Genomic DNA, 18018 nt, shown 5'->3' with positions numbered 1-18018 from the left:
TTAGGCTCTGTGGACCATAAAGTCTCTGTTCTCACAACTCAGCTTTGCTATTGTGTTACATAGTAGCCATAAACAAAACACAGGTGAAAGAGTATGGCTGTGTTCCAATAATATTTTAGTTACAGAAGCAGGTAGATTTGTACTAGATTATCAGTCATTAAACGTATTTTTTTTCTTTATTTTAGTTGCAAGAAGCAAGCGATCAACATGCAGAGGCTGTAAGATGTGCTGAGAAGACGAAGGATCACATGCAAAAGTATAATTTAAAGCAGCACAGAAAATAACTTGAGTATTTATAAAGTAGACGAGCTGTATAGGATGAGAATTAGAACAGCTGCGATAAGAAATACATCAGTGTTAAGCTGGATAAAGATCGCAGCTTTGAGCTATTTTGAAATGCATGATCTACGTACCTTATCTCTAAATTTCGCACATTTTTTACAAAACACTAGAAAAATGAAAAATGGCACAATTTCCAAATCATCTACTTTTTATATTTTAAGATTTTATATAATTGTACCTTCAGATGTTTGTTGAGATATTATGTGGTTTGTTTTAAATCTATATGTAAAGATAATTATTTTTAAACATACATTTTAGGCTTGAAACTGAAAATGCCAAGTTAAAAATTACAGTCAAAAAGCAAGCAAGCAAAATTGAACAGCTTCAAAAAAACCTGTTAGTTACAAGTTCGGTAAGTCGATGTCTTATTTTCTGTCATACTGAAAGGGAATTTTTATTTCTCTTGTAGCAGTATATAAGAATATTTTGGACAAGATGAGAAGTCTCATCGACAAAAGTATTTATTATTTTTATATTGATACTACTTGCTAGTAGTCATGTAATTCCCTTTTATAGAGGATGTTGTCTGAATTCATAAAGTTAATGATTTTCGTACTAGGATTTTAATTAAAAACATATTGATAGTCTAGAAGCAATATTTGATATATAACACATTTTTTATCCATTCATTTGTCCAACATTTTGTTTTTTCCAGCTTTAGGCTGTTGTTAATAATGCCACTATAAACGTTGGACTACAAATATCTCTTTGAGTTACATTTGAGTAATGATTTGATCTAGATTTCTGAACTCCTCTTATAATCTGCAACCTTCAGTGAGATTTTGAGAATGAATTACGTTTAATGCTGTAATTTGTTCTCTTCATCTAAAATCTATTCTGGCTCATTATGCAAGCATTTTCCAAAAGGAATGTATTTTTCTCTTCGGTGAATTTTATAAAAGAAAAGAGATTTCAGTGAAAAAGTAGAAATGACTGTTCAGTCTGGGCCTTACATAGTAACATCGTGCTCCTAGCATTGCAAGTTTAGAAACTAATTATTTTTTCCATTCACTTGAGTTAATCAGCCTTTCAAAGGTTTCATAATCCAATCTAAGAAGAGATTGATGTGAGCTCCAGGACTCCAGTTGACTGATGTATAGAGAACATGGTGTAACTACTAAGCAGTACAGGCTGCCCCTGTCACTCCTGCCCTCCTCTGTGGGAGAGGCGACCTATGATTTAAGATCACAAGGGTGCATTGTGAGCCCTATGTTGGAGCAGTGAGGTAGATGCACCTACCAACTAGCTTCCTTCTGTCATTGTAGCTGGGTCCATGCCATTTCATTATACAGATATACCTATCAGGGAAAATGCAAGATTCTGTTGATGGCCCTTCTTGTGGCCGAAGAAATATTGAAAAAAAACTTTTTTCTAGATTTGGTATAAAATAGTCACATTGTGTTAGCATACTTTCATACAAGTAGCATGGAAATATGTTGATAAGGAGTCTTGTGTGCCTGCGAGTACCAGGAGTTGTCACTTTACAGTTTCATACAGGAACCTATTAAGGTACCCAAAATTAAAAGTTTGTAAGCATACCCCAAAATGATTGAGTTTATACAAAAATAATAAGGGATTTTCTGTAGATTCCTATAGAAATGAGTTAGAATTGTTAGCTACCATAAGGTCTACCTTATGTGAATCAAAAATTTAATAAGAGATAGCTTTCAACCAATTCAGTCACCTTCAAGCTCTAATATCTCTAGAAGGTTATCATATCATGAATCTGCAGGCCAAATCCTACCTGGGTTAAGGTATTTGATCCACACAATGTTGAGGTGGGGAATCTGGATTGGGAAGAATGTAATGGGAACTTCATGGGAATTTTTCAGAGATTATCTTAGTAAAATGTAATTTAATAAAAACCTGGGATGTTGAACTATTGATAAAAATGTTTCTAGGGCATCTTTAGGAACTAATTGTAAATATAGCCACTCTTTTAAAAAAGTTCTTTATCCCTTAGTATTTTACATGTAAAAACCTCTGTTTTAAAAAAAATTTTGGTGATGTAAATTTCAGAAAAAAATGATGACAATGCAAACTCAGAGTAAGCTATTTTAAGAAAAGTCATTGTTTTTGAAATCTGTCCTTACTGGCATCAGGTTTATAAACTACATTTTATAAAGCTGTCTACACATATTACTCATGAACTCATAAGGAATAATAATTTAAAGAAAGAAGAGTACATCTCTAGATTTTTAAAAATAATTGTCTTTAAAAATGATTTTCAAAGTCTGAGGATGAAAAGGAACAACTAAAGAACTATATTGAGTTAAAACAATCTCTGGAATATAGTTTGGATCAAGAAAAGAAGAAAAATGGTGAATTAGAAAAAGAAATTACCGGGTAAGAGTTTAATATTTCAGATTAATTCAACCATTAATTAAGATTTAACTATAATTTTACTTTGTTAAAACCTAATTACAAGTGTATTGTATATCTGTTATTCTTATAATTAAATTATCTTCTTTAAAAATTTCTTTAGAAACAGCATAAACCTTTTTGAATGCCGAAATAGTATACCTACTCTTATGATTCCTAAAACAATGAAGACAGTGCCTTTTGCATATACTGTAATGGCACTTTTCATTGTCTACCTTGAATTTTTATTTCTGTGAGACATCTTTGCTCTCTTTGGTAATGTTTCCTTCTTTCATAGTTTTGTTCTCTTCAATATTCAAAAAGTTTAATGTCTAAAAACCTGTCTGGTCTATGGTCATGCTACCCTGAACAAGCCCGATCCCGTCTGATCTTGGAAGCTAAGCAGGGTCGGGCCTGGTTAGTAGTTGGATGGGAGACCACCTAGGAAGACCAGGTGCTGTAGGCATAAAAAATAAATAAATAAATAAATAAATAAATAAATAAATAAATAAATAAATAAATAAGAGATTATAAGCTGACAAGGTCTTTGCAATCTGTGAGGTCTACCAAGGGTTTCCTTGCCTAAAAAAAAATAAAAAATAAAAAGAATAAAAACCTATCTGTGTCATGGTCTAACAAGATAAAAAATTATCTTGATTTGGCCCATGGTTTCTTTCTGCTTTTTTCAGTTATAAAATGTATTTTACATACAAACATATAGGTGAGTTCTCAAAGAAGAATAAGATGAGTCTTATGGTTTTAACACGCAAATAAAAAAATAATGGACTCTTCTTAATGTCTGGGAAGCCCCTACATGGCTTTCTGTTTGTTTAACTGCTGAAAAAATAAGTTTGTTTTCTGATTCTCATCAGTGTTTTTCCTCTCATTTAACTATCTTTCTCTAGGTGGTTTTGTATTCCCTTCATTTTTGTTAACATAGCGCTAGCAAAGATCTTTTGGTGAAAAGTCTTGAAGAGACTGTTATACATCATCTTTCTCTGATTTCCTTTCTCCCAAAGACCTGACCTTTCCTTTTGCCCTTTGCTCAGACTTTAGAGTTTTTTTCCCGCTTCTCTATTTTGAATGATCTCTTGTTGATACTTTCTTTTCTTCTTATAGACTGTCCTCAGTAGGTACCAAAATGTATTTTTGTGTTTTTTTAAAACTTTCATATAAAATTATGCCTTTCTTCTTCACCTGGGATACTGATCTGTAGCACGTAGTTGATATTTAATAATAGGCTAATATTCTATATTAACATTTATAATAACTTGTTTATAAGAACCATATAATTAACATCTTAACTGTGTTTCATATGTCGTACAATTATTTTTCATATATTTGTTTATTTTATATGATAAATTATAATATCTGTTTAATAACTATTAAATATTTACTCTTAAAGAATTTGACTTACTCATGTTATACTTTTCTGCAGATTTAAGAAACTCTTAAAACTTACAAGAAGAAAGTTAGATGAATATGAAAATGGAGAGCTTCGTTTCCCTGGAGATTTAAAACCCAATCACATTGAAATGGATATTCAGATTAATATGTTAAAACAGAAGGTAATTTTAAATCAGTTTTGGGAACCCAAAATCACTTAATTTGGGGAAATATAAATCACTCAATGCTTTGAGCAGTGTCATATAGATTTTCCTTTTAATTTTATCGAAAACATCAGTGAAAAAGACAGTTTTTTCTGTGTAATTTTTCTGTGAAAAGGGCATACTGTTAACTCTCCTGTGTCTTAAACCCTGGCTCGGGATCTAAAGCCAAGAAGCACTCATTTACATAACCCCAAAGCACGAGCAAATTTTTTTTTTTTTTTCGTATCAGTTCTATTGAGATACAGCAAACAAACCATGCAGTTCATTCATTTAAAGTGTACTATTCAGTGACTTTCACTGTATTCAAAGAGTTATACAGTCATCATCATCATCAATCTTAGAACATTTTCATCACCTTAGGAGTAACCCTGTGCCCTTTTGCCTTCCCCGTGTGCCATTTTCTCTTCCCCACTCTTCCTAGCCCTAGGGGCCACTACTGGACTCTATGTTCTGGACATTTCATATACTGGACTCTATGTTCTGGGCATCGCACAATATGTGGTCCTTTGTGACTGCTCTCTTTTATTTAGCATAATGTTTTCAAGGTGCATCTCTTTTGTGGCATATATCATCAGTACTTTATTCTGTTTATTGCTGAACAACATTTCATTATATAGAGACCACATTTAAAAAAATTTTTTCAACATTTGATGGACCTTTGGGTGATATCTGCACTTTCTTGTTAATAATGCTGCTATGAACATTCATGTTCAAGCTTTCATGTAAACATATTTTCTTCTTTTTTTTTTTAAATTTATTATTATTATTTATACCTACCTGGTCTTCCTAGGTGGTCTCCCATCCAAGTACGAACCAGGCCCAACTCTGCTTAGCTTCCGAGATCAGACGGGATGGGGCTTGTTCACAGACCGTTGTGTGAACATATTTTCATTCTCTTGGGAATATACTTTTGAATGAAATTGCTGGATCATATCTTTAACCTTCTGAGAAACTGTCAAACATTTTTCCGAAGTGACTATACCATTTGACATTTTTTTATATGTCTGTTCTTATTGCCAGTGTCAGATCAAATTTTATAAGATCTCTTTCCAAGTCATCTTGCATATTACCAGTTGTTTTATGGAATCATAAAAAGTCATATCAGTGTAGTGAAATGACTCCACCTTTGTGGAGATTTTTTGCTTCTTAATGGAGTCTGTGGCCAGCTCATGCCTTGCTGACTTAATGATATGATGAGAAAGTAGGCTTACAAAGTAAGCTTATTTCTCTTTTTTCCCCTTTGTTCAAACCTTAAGTCTCAAATCAGGGCCTCCCACTTCACTCTCATTTCCATCAAATGTTGGCAAAAGGATTTGTTGACTTAATCAGCCATTTGCTTCATTGTGTTTCACTCATAATCCACAGATTCCCCCATAGATTTCACTGTCTAGGAAGGAGATTAAATCCGGAATCTCTGTTTTCCTCAAGTCTTTCTAATCCATCATCTTGTAATTCACAAGTAGATCCTCTTTTGACCTGGTTCTTTTGTATATCATTGGCGCCAATCTTGTTCTTGGCATAGATCCTACATTCTCAGAAACCATAGTTCACTATATCTACTTATTTCACTTAAATAGAGATGCATAGCAGTACTTTGTAGCTTAATACATAGTTAATACAGTCTATATTTCATCCAATATAAAGAAAAGAATTTCGAAATACAGCTGTTAAAAATCGAGTTGTGTTTAATCAGTATATCAGACACTAATAATAGATTAATAATTTAAATTTAAAATTTTCAAAGGCAATTGGTATGATATGGAAAAACATTGTGGTATACCATAAAAGTGAGATGTTTTTACCTTCCCATACAAACAAGGTAGAAGTAAGGTAAAGAAGAAATTGTATTTAAATAGTGCTAAAGGAAACTATATTATTTTTACTACTGAGATTAAAAGTGATTCCATAACATTCTCTATTTCTTGACCAAGGAAAAGAAAAAGATTGAGTATTAGATTGATTCATAAATATTCAAGGCTGCCTTTCTCTTTTAGAATTTCGGTTAATCGAAATCAGGTAAAAGGTCTGATTTATGTCTAGTTTTTCAATTACTATACTTTGAATTATATGTCTTCTTGCTAGTCTTCCTTATCCCTTAAATTGAAAATTCTAAGTTTCATACCTGCCTAGTTATAATTGAGGTAACCCTAGAAAAACTTTTTATGTCTTTCCTCTAGTTTTCTGATTTTTCTCATTAGCATTGTCAAAAATTTAATATCAACATTTATTAGATCTCATCTTAAAGGAGACTACAGGCATAACTCAAAGATGCTGCGAGTTTGGTTTCAGACCAGTGCAATAAAGCGTGGATCACAATATGGCAAGTCACGAGAAGTTTTTGTTGCCCAGTGCATATACAAGTTATGTGTATGCTATACGGTAGTCTATTAAATGTGCAATAGCATTGTGTCTAAAAAAACAATGTCCATACCTTAACTATAAAATATTTTATTGCTAAAAAATGCTAACCATCATTTGAATCTGTTGGAAAAATGGCACCAATGACACTTGCTGGATTCACGGTTGCCACAAACCTTCAGTTTGTAAAAACAATGCAATATCTGAGAAGCACAGTAAAGCTAAGTTCAATAAAACAGGGTGTGTCAGTAATTTCCACAGTGTAAGTTACATTTCTTATTATCTCTTTTTTAATCCAGAAAAGGTTTTTTGTTGTACCCTAACAAACTCCCCAAAGTTTAGTGGCTTAATAAATAAACAACATTTACTTTGTTCACAAATCGTCACTTAGGTAAAGTGCGACCAGGACAGCTTGTCTCTGTTCCCATCATCTTCATTTGGGGCGACTCTCCAGCTGGTGCCTGGAATCATTTGAGGGTTTGCTCACCAACATGTCTGGGTGGTTGATGCTGACGGTTGGAACTTTGGGGAAGACAGCCGGAACACCCACGCTGGAACACCTGGGCTCTCATTTGGCCCAATGTTCCTCACTACACGGGGGCTGGGTGCCAAGGTTAAGCAGCCTGAGATACAGAGCCAGACAGAAGCTGTGTTTCTTTTTCTGAACTGGCCTCAGAATTCACACAGCATCACTTTCGCCGTATTGTGTTCGTTGAGAGCAAGTCACTAAGGATGACCCATATTCTACTTTGTGTATGGAATGAATATTATAAAACATATGGACACATTAAAAACCAGCTTAATCTACCCACTGGCCACAATTGTTTAAATTCCACATAAAAACAACATTGATCCTACCTAATACCCCTATACGTCTCAATTATTGTGGCATCAGGCTCAGGCTCAATTCTAAGAATTTACTATCTTAATCAGGTGTAGGTGGGGCTGGGGTGCCTGGGTGTGGTTGCTGGAGTAAAGCTCCTTGAGGACAATTCCTTTCAGTATGAAGACTTGAGAAGCAAAGAGACAAGTTATCTGCCACCCACGCACCCAACATTCTGCTAAACGGCTAAAGAATCCCCTTAGGAAATGGGAACGGGAGGTACACGCATCCATAGCAATTCTGAAATGCAGCCTGGTGCGCGCTGCCAGTGCTTTGATGAAGACCTAGTCCTAACCATGGCCCTTTGCTGTACCCTCCGAGCACTTTATTCTGCTCTTTTCATAAGAAATGACCTGTGCTTGGTTTTCTTTTCTCAGCCTGCTTCCTCCCTGTAGAACATCTAAAACCCACAGTCCTCTTTTTATTTTGTATTGTCTTGGTCTCCTTGAGTCCAAGCAGGTTTTTTTGCTACTAGAAGTCTCTAAAATTTTGAATTGTTTGTGAATTTTACTGGGATTCATTCCACTAGAAAAGCCACCCTCACAAATTGTTTTGAGTTAAGCTCTTCACCTCGGGCTTCCTGTAGCTGTTGAGGACAGTGCTTTTGAAATTTTAGAGTCATAAGATCCTGAAAGGAATGTGAAGCACCTTCTTATCTCTTTCCCAGTTTTTAACAGAGGGTTTTATAGTCTTGTCTCCATACTTAGACCACGTCCTCCTGGAAGCATTCTGGATTTGATCTTAGCCGAGAAGCCATTTCTTTATTTCAGCATGACTTGAAAATTGGACATGCGAGAGAGGCTGTAAGAGGGAAACAGATATTTAAACCCAGTGAGTCTTGGTTTCTTTATAGGTCATAGTTTTTTTTTTTTTTTTTTTTTAAGCTTATCTTTCTCATTGGTTTTACTTTCAGATGCTTCATAGCAAGGGTCCCCACTCATCCAGGTTTTGGTGTCATTTTCTTCCTATGCTTAGAAGCCCTTGTTGTTAGGCTCTTCAGGGGCCATCAGACCTCCACCGACCATCTCTAGAGACCTTTTTGGTTTGCATTCTCACACTTCTTTACATCTTTTGAGGTTCTGCCTACTTCCTTGTCCAGAGGCATTCCTAGATGTGTTAGTTTTTTTGTTAGAGGCAACATACCATTTTTAATATCAGTATCTGTGCCGGGTTTTTATGGCTCCTCAAAGAACCACCTCAAAACCTAGTGACTCAAAACAGCATTTATTTTCTTCACAAACCTGTAGTTAGGCGAGGCTCAGTGAGTCCAGCTCATTTCTTTCCCACTTGACATCAGCTGGGATGACTTGAAGCTGGGACCCTAGAATCATCTAAAGTCTTGTCATGCACGTGTTTGGTAGCTGAAGCTGGCTTCTGTCCGGGACATTAGCTGAGGCTATCTCAGTCGGAACATCTATAGGAAGACGGACTGTGTGCCTGGGCTTCTTTATTCTTCACAACATGCTGCCTGGATTCTCAGGGGGAGGGTCCCTAGAGAGAGAAAGGCAGATGGAGACTGTATCACATTTTCTAACCCAAACATAGAAGTCAGATAGCGGATCTGCCATATTCTATTACTAGAAACCAGTTAGTTACTAAGGTCAGCAAGTATTTAAGGGGAATGTCAAAGAACTCCTTAGAAGAAGTGTCAAAGAATGTGTAGACATGTTTTAAAAACATGAAATCCATTCACTTTTTCTTTCAAAATCATCATTGAATCTAAAGGAAATTAGTTCTTCCCAACTCAGTATCACTGAAATTCCAACAAGTTTTGTTGTTGATACTGTCTTTGCTGTTTAGTATGGTCTCTTGTTTTGTGGAAAGTAACAAAGGATTACAAGATAGCACTGTTGAATTAAGGCTCTCCCCCCACCCCCTCAGCCCCTCACCCCCGCAAAATGTGGGAATCATCTCACTAAATTTTTACACTAGGAGATGCGATTTCTCTTTAACCCTGGGAATCATTTTTTCTTGCCATGCAATTCAAATTAGTATAAAATATTTGTAGTTCAGTAAAAGGCTTATGGCAGTAGAGTCCGTAAGATTCATTAATTAGAGTCTTATTTTCAAAGGCATTTATTGACTGAGGCCAAATAACTCAATATGATATCCCTAAAACTTAAAATTGATGGAGTGTTTAGATGGGGGAAGAGGTGAGAGACTAAGAGGTGGCTTATAGTAATTTTGTGCAGGAAAGACACAAAACAGCCATGCAAGAAATAGTATAAAATCAAGTGGAGATGTTGCATTGCAAAAGTGATGACAGTAAAGAAATTATTTTTGTTCTTGATTCTGATTAATTCAAGGTTCCACATTCTGACTCCACTACAGTACAGATCACATTTTATTGCAGCTGAATTTATTTCAAAAGTTGATACTAATTTTGAGTCTACTCCTTTCATAACCAAACTCTATTAACTTATTTATGCAGACTGACGATCTTACAGCAAAACTGGAAACTTCATCTTTAAAATGTCTACGTCTGGATGAAGAAAATCAGTTTCTTCGACAGGAATTATTATCTATGAAAGGAATACAAAAGAAATGTGAAATACAAGAGAATGAAAAAAAAAGTTGAAACAAGAATTAGTAAATCTCAAAAGTCACATAGAAATGAATATGGTAGAATACAGTGAAGTAGAACAGTATAAACGGGAGATTGAAGAAAGAGCAAGACAGGAAATAGTTGAAAAATTAAAAGAAGTGAATCTATTTTTACAGGTAATTTATTGTGCTTTAATGTGCTTTAATTTATTTAACTGCAAATAACATTTTTTATGTGTACACAGTATGTGTTTCCCGACTTTATGGCAATTTATTTTGTAGATGTCTAAAAGGAAGATGGTGTTTGTTTCTTCCTTTAAATATTTCAATTGCCATCATTATTATCTCAAAATTAATCTTTCAGAATGAGTCTTCCTAGAGAATCATTTTATTTTTAAGACCCCTTGATATAAAACAATACTATTAGGAAGAAAAGAAAAAATCGTAGTTTAAAAATTACACTATACTCTTGGGTTATTGTTATATTGTTCAGTTTCTAAAATTTTTAAAATATTCTGTTATATGAATTGTCCAATGGCATGAGTCATTGAAGAATGACTAATAGAAGAATGATTCAACTTTATTTTCATAATTCAGATTTAATTCAGTTGACATTGTTGATAAATATTTAAACTTCAACTTTTTTCACATTTAAATTTACTCTCTGAATCATTGACTCAAATTTAAAAGTAAAAAAAATCCTATAACTATATAATGTATTTTTTTATTTGCTTTTAGGCACAAGCAGCATCTCAAGAAAACTTAGATCAATTAAGAGAGAATAATAATGCTTCAATAAGAAGTCAAATGGAACTTAGAATTAAAGATCTGGAATCTGAACTCTCCAAAATGAAAACTTCTCAAGAAGAGTCTAATAAAATAGAACTGGAAAAATATAAGCGACTCTACCTAGAAGAATTAAAAATTAGAAAGTCATTGGCAAATAAACTAAACAAGTAAGTCAAAACATAGAATCAGAAAAAATAAATTTAGCGTATTGCCTCTAAAGCGTCATTTTTATCAAGGCAGGTTCACGAGATTAGTAGGAAGTGAAAGTTAAGTATAATTTTGGGAATAGATTTTAATAAAAGAACTTATCTTTACAGTGTTAGTCTAGGGCAGTTTGATGTGACTGTATTTTTTCACCTTATGTTTTCTTATAGTTAACTGATCTACTAGTCTGTAAGCTGTTTTTGAAGCTTTATAATTTAGACAGCGATATTATTATTATAAACTTTTCTGTCAGAGTTTCACTAAATAGAAATATTATGAGTTTGACCATTTTTTTTGGAAGATAATAACTTAAACCCAAAAGGTTAAGTACTCTGCACTTTCTGGCTCTTGGTAAATGTACTTTTGGATTGTGATCTTTGTTACTGACACTAGAGGGTGCTTTGAGACAAACTATCCTTTATAGATTTTCCACAGGACCTAAAGGCATACATGTTTAATATGGAAAGGTTAACATAGGGGTGAAGGGCCCTCTAACTGACAAATTGGCTAAAAATAATGAGGTGGTCTGCCTGAGGGGGTGTGTGGAGGACAGAAAGGGCAGATCCCACCACAATTCTTCGGTAGCGATGGTATAAGGTAATTGTCTCTGGAGCTGTTTTGGTTCATTTTGATCACCAGCTAGGCTATCTGGTCTCCCCTAGAGGTTGCTGCTCTAAATCATGTCCAGTGCCAAAAGGTTAATTTCTCCAAGGTAATGAATGTATGGTACAAGGGTGAGGAAAGCAAGTGCTTGGAAATATCTTTGAGAGATTTTTTAAAAATCTCTAAACTGGTTTACTAAATATGCCTAATGGCCCCCTCAGGAATCTCATGAGTACAGCCATTCCTGAAGGCACCAAGTATCACCTGGTAAGCCGTCTACATCAGTGGTCCCCAGCCTGTGTGACACCAGAGACTGGTGCTGCAATGGGAATCTAATGCCTGATGATCTGGGGTGGAGCTGAGGCATTGATGCTAACACTGGGGAGCGGCTGCAAATACAGATGAAGCTTTGCTCACTGGCCCGCTGCTCATCTCCTGCTGTACTGTACTGGCCTGTACTGGCACCAGTTCACAGCCAGGGGTTGGGGACCTCTGGTCTACATCACTGAGAGCCATTTCTCTCCCCTCCCTACTTTGAACTGATAGTGAAGAATCCCCCTAGAAACATAGGTACTTCTCTAGAACAGTCATAAACCTATGTTTGTATATACTAGGTCTGCTCTGATACATTTTCAGTGTTAAAAAGCTGTTTAATGGGAAATTCCATTTACTATGATGGCAACTTAAAAAAATGTCATTCAGGGAAAAGTTAAATACTGAGCATGTGTTTTTTACAATCTTCACAGGACTAATGAAAGGCTAGCAGAGATCAGCACCAAACTTCTCGTGAAGAAACAACAGAACAAATCTCTACTTAGCAGTCTTATTACGAAGCCAGTCCTGGAGCCACATGGTGTTGGAAGTCTCAATCATGGTCTCATAAGCCATAGCAATCTTGCTCCAAGAGAAAACTTGGTGACTCCTGTCTCAACCCCACGGACTTCAAATAACAGCCTGGAGACTTACTTGACCAAGGTTGCTTATATTATCTTCTTTCCCTTGGGTTTCAGATTTCTTATATAATTCTTGTTGTTAATTTGGTGAAATTTTGAGTGTTTCATTGACAAATGCACACTAAATAAAAGTCATAATTATGTGTGCTCATAAAGAAAGGAGACAGAAATTCTGCAGTCTTTCCGAATTCCCTGGATCTCTCATGTCTAAGAGGTACCTACCATTAACTTTAATCAGCAAATGTATCTAATCAGACACACTATCAATTTTTTGAAAAGCTGCCTTTAAATATGGTTTTAAAATTAAATCATATTGCCTAGTAAAATAGTGGTATACTTTGAAGTGATTTGGCTTATTTTCTAATTGATTTTAGTTTGGCGATGATTCATAATTTTAAAATTTTGCCGCACCCGAGTTATTTCACTCCTAAGCATTAGTGAATGATTGACATCCAAATCCTTAACCATATATGAATGTTTATTATTTAAATGAAACTGAGATCAATCCTTTTTATGAATTAGGTAAACTCGTAACACTAAAAAGTAATTTTTATTTTTAAGTTAAAATTTTTGTCATCTTACTTGAGAGTACGTCCTTAATTACTATTTTACTTTTAGCATTTTTATTTAAATTTTTGTAAAAAGTCTTTCTGAGCAATTGTTCATTTTCTAAATAGTAAAATGAAGCAAATATTTGAATTTTTAAAATGAAGTTCACTTCCTTTTTATATTCTGCTGTCGCTTGAATGATTGACGACTAAGATGACAATGACAGGGAGTCTTTAGACAGCAATTAGTTTTCACTGGGAGTCATTGTTATTAAAATAGCCATTCTTCATCTCCTTTTAGTGAGTTCTTCAGCTCCAGAGTCTCTGTTTGGTTCTTTTCTATAATTTTCAACTCTTTGGTAAAGACCTCCTTCTGTTTATTAATTTTATTCCTGAGCTCGGTGAACAACCGTTTTGCGTTTTCTTGTACCTCGTTTGTTTCTTCATGACTGCTGTTTTGGATTCTCAATCACTGAGATCACAGTCTTCCGCAACTTTGAGTTTGGTTTCTGAACTGTCACCTTCTTTCTGTGGTACCATGTTACCTTGTTGACGCTGCTTGCTGGTGCATTTGAAGTGGTGAACACTTTTCTTATTTAGCAACATCTGATTTGAAGAGTTCAGCAGGTTGATAAAGAGAGCTCTTTCTTTTGTTTTCCAGCAGATGGTGCTATAGGCCAATTTGTGTTTTCTCTCACCTGTGCTACTTGAACCTCCTGGGTCCGATGTGGGGGCTTAGCTGTGGGCTTGGGATTCCTGGCCTGGGCGACCAGGATGGTGGGTGTCACCACTGTATCCAGGTCCCCGGGTCTCGGGGCACAACCACGCGCGTGGTGGTGGGAGATGTGGCTGGCTGAGGGGAGCTTGTTCCTGAGCCTTCTGAGCTGCTCCCTGGTTCCCTGTGGCCACTGGCAGAGCTGTGCTCTGGCCTGGAGCCTGGGGATTTGTCTCTGCTGCTGCTGCTGGTTTCCCTGGTGGTGCGAGTGCTGCTGCAGCTGGGGAGGGCCCCCAGTTCTTGGGGAGGTGGGGGATGCTGCTGCTGCCCCTTTGACTCACTGCTGGGCTGTGTTGTGGGGGCGGTACCCCGACCCCTCCACCAATACTGCCTTTGCTGAGGCTGCAGGCTCAGCCTTGTCTGCCTGGAACTGCAGTTATGGGCCTGTCCCTGTCCTTCCCCATCCTGCCCCCTACACATTCCAATATGCATACCTTCCCAGGTACTGATGTGTGGATCTTTCAGGTGTCCTAGTGTGCTGAGCACGGGAACCTTTGTTGGATTATAGATGTCTGACTAGTCGCAGATCTAAGGGGAGGTGCAAAGGGGTTGTCTCACTTGCCTTAGTCCTGACATCACTTTCTAAAATATCCATTTCAATTAATGCACATTGATTTATGGTTTAGATGGTGTCCCTAAGGTCTTCCTAATACAGAGAAAAATAGCATAGGCCTGTATCAAAAGACGCAGCAAATTTGTTTTTTCATTTGGCTTCATAATAATCGCAGGAGAGCTACATAAGGATTTTTTGACAGCCTTTCGGTCAAATAGGGTCTAAGTGCTTCAAAGTGGTGATACCGGACTACTGGGTACAAAACAAAAATAAATGTCAGATACTTCTGTAAATGGTTAAGCATTATACATACTTAGAATGTTCTTATTAGTTCTTACCAGGAAAGTCATATAACGAAGGTGAAGATGAAAGAATATGTACATGCAGAAGCCATGTAAGAGAAGGTTTTTGTGGAAATTTTTCCTTCGGTTAATTTGTTTGGCAGGAAAGAGGTGTTTATGATTTAGTCTTTCTAGATGAATTGAAAAATAGTTTATTTTAACTTCATGTTGTAGTTCCAAGGGATGCGTAGTTCCCTTGTGGGGCACTGGTTGCCGAGTCGTGCCCGGCTGAATCAGAGAGAGAAAAGAGCAGCACTCTGTCCAGAAGCAGAGACAGGTCTCCAGCATCACTACAGAAAACCTGGAAAGTCCCCTTCCACAGTGGTGATGATGTGAGCTTGGACAGAAATGTGGTAGATGGTAAAGAGGAATCCGTTTTGTGTTTTAAAGTTTGCTATAGATACCCCACAACGTGGATGGTTCTTTTGTTGATTGAATTTGGTAAATCAAGTTTTACTTGGAGGAAAATAAAAGGCTTTTTAAGCAAGAATTTCTTCAAGATCATCTTCTTTGGTTGAACTAAAGATTTTCTCCTTCAAGTTTCCTGTCTTATGGCTGAAACAACGTGTGCTTTATAAACTAAGTGTATTGACTGCTGCTAATAGGAGTTTTCATATTAATTTCTGTTTATTTTTATTCATGACTTTAAAGCTTACAGTGTAGTTAGAAAGCTATTATTTTGTGTCTCATGCCTAAACGTTAGTGAACTACATGACAAAGTTTTATATATGCATTTTATAAGAGTTATACTTAAAAATTATCCTATTTTTTCTGAATATGAGGAAGTAGCTGGCATAGAACTCTAGGCTCAGTAGAAAGACTTAGTGCCCCTTCCTGGCCAGCTAATTGGTGTTGCGACCTCAAGCAATTCGTAACACAGACAGCAAAATAGTTTTGCTTTTGGTTTCGCCAGAAGATTTTTCATATAGCATGGCAGTACCACTTTCATCATTTTATGTATTTAAGGTTAGTAGCCCAGAACATACCTTAAGATTTTAACTTTTAAAAGTGCAAAAATGGAAAGTTCATTGTAAGGGAAAATCCACTAAAATAAAGAAAAACTATTTAAACCTTCATAAAGGGCAAGTTTTCTAAGAATTGCAAATTAATGCATTTGGTGTGAAATATGATTTGACTTGTTTAAACTTCTTTGTACTAATCAGATCAAACATCACAGTTCTAAAATTGTTTATTTAATAGACCAATATCAATTGTACTTTTTATCAAATTAATCTAAATAGCATTACATATGTATTTTCTCTATATCTAACATTAAAATAGTAGGAATTTATTTTATTTTAGGTATGTGATTATTTTTGTATGTATCTATGAAGTCCCCAAGTTAGGTCTAGTCTCTAGAAGTATTATTTAAAGACCACATTTCATACACTGTATGTCATTCCTACAATAATGTCTCTGTTTAACTTAAATACTATAAATAATATTTGACTTATTTCAGGTGCAGCAGGAGTTGGAAAAGAATATAACTAGAGAACTAAAAGAAGGTATGTTGCCAAAATTTATTAATTAAATGTAGATATTATTGACTTTTGTAATAACCCGTAAATAGTAAATGACATCCCTTTCCATGTTTGCATAAAAGATACTACATTAAATATTTACTTATATGTAGCGAATGAAAATACAAAAGCAAAAACATTCATAATGAATAATACACTTATTCCTCGTTTATTGATCACGTTCCACAGCTTGTTAAAAATCTCAGAGGTCCACATATCTCTCTTTATTTCCGGCTCCCCGCTTCCTTTCCTCCGCCATCCCTATGGAACTGTCAGCCTGCACACTGAAACTATTGTCAGAAACTGGGCTTCATCGACTCCTCGTGTTCTTGCTAGTGATATAACACCCATTAACCAGGCCCATCTAGTAATACCTAGCCAAGCCATTACAGTTCCACCTGCTGGGTGACATTTCCATCTCTAGTCATTGACTTTGTCCTTGGTCTACCTTTTGCCCTGAGGAGAGAAACTCCTAATTCCTTTGCAGGAATAAAAACACCCAGATCAATTTAGTTCTTGCCAAATAATTCAGCCTTCTTTCTTGCTTCTTATTCTGTTCTGCTCCTTTGCTCTAGCGTCTAGACAAATTGGACTACTTCTAATTCCACGAGTGTTTTTCCTCATTTCTTGTCTTTGCATCTCACCTTCCCTTTATCTGGCATAATTATTCCTTGTCCTTCAAGTATCAACTTACGTATCACCTCCACCAAAAAGCCGAGAACATAGACACAAAACAGGGATGTTCCTGCTATGTGTCCTGTTTTAGATTTGTCATAGTATATGTGCCTCTGAAAGGAAATTGCCAAAATCTGTTTGTTTCAGATTATAGTATATGATTGTTGAGTGGTGGACTGTCTCGTCTTCGTCTTGTAACTCCAGTGCTTGTCGTACCGCCTTAGCACGCGGTTGTTGAATAAATGAATGAAGAATGAGAACATCAGCTCTGACACTTAGCCACAAGAGCAATTAATTCAGTGTGCAACCATGAGCAAATTATATTTAATAGTAACCTCTTATTGCGTACTTTAGTCATACACAGATTTTTTTCATTCTTAACATTCATACTTAGTTGTATTTTAGATAAAGAATATAATTCTTTCTTTTTCATTCCAGCTGCTGCTGAATTTGAATCTGAATCTTACAGACTTTCTCCTCTACGTTCTATTGATGAGTCAAGTCTATATCAAGATCTAGTTTTGAAAACATCACAAGAATATGTACAGATTTTGAAGAAAAATTATATGATCTAAAAGATAAATAGTAAAAATTTATTTACTGGACTGCTTACATAACATTTTGATTGTTTCTCATTAACCATATGATATGTGAAAATCTTTAGTAAAAAAAATAATTTTGTATCGTATGTGGAAGATGCAAATTTATATATAATATTTTTAAATCATGTTTTTTAGCATCTAACCAACTCTAGCAGATTTTGTGAATGAAAACAAGCACTATTCAGTTTTACATACTCAGACTACCCAAATACCAGCTGTTTAAACAACACCCCAGGACATGGTTCATAGTGTAGCGGTTAGCACGTCTGCTTTACACGCAGAAGAAGGTCCTGGGTTCCTGCCCCAGTGCGGCCATGGTCCATGGTCTATGGCCATGCCACCCTGAACAAGCCCAGT

At 35.7% G+C, this 18018-nt stretch overlaps 1 protein-coding gene and 1 pseudogene across 1 annotated transcript in view; both read left to right on the top strand.

Moving 5' to 3' along the window:
• The window catches only part of ANKRD26 (ankyrin repeat domain 26), an 88275-nt gene extending 70528 nt beyond the window's left edge, over positions 1–17747 (top strand). The window contains 10 exon segments of the mRNA XM_039839669.1: positions 186–256; positions 601–694; positions 2576–2688; positions 4142–4271; positions 9986–10117; positions 10120–10275; positions 10837–11054; positions 12441–12669; positions 16324–16369; positions 17498–17747. Of these exon segments, the coding sequence (XP_039695603.1) occupies positions 186–256; positions 601–694; positions 2576–2688; positions 4142–4271; positions 9986–10117; positions 10120–10275; positions 10837–11054; positions 12441–12669; positions 16324–16369; positions 17498–17634 (1326 nt within the window). The 3' untranslated portion in view covers positions 17635–17747.
• LOC120584170 (uncharacterized) lies at positions 3051–3169 on the top strand (annotated as a pseudogene).
• Positions 17748–18018: the final 271 nt, after the last annotated feature.

Source organism: Pteropus medius, unplaced genomic scaffold, assembly GCF_902729225.1.
Source record: "Pteropus medius unplaced genomic scaffold, Ma_sr-lr_union100, whole genome shotgun sequence".
NCBI classification, from domain to species: Eukaryota; Metazoa; Chordata; class Mammalia; order Chiroptera; family Pteropodidae; genus Pteropus; species Pteropus medius.
Note: the sequence above shows the minus strand (reverse complement) of the source record. Positions and strands in the feature narration are given on the sequence as shown.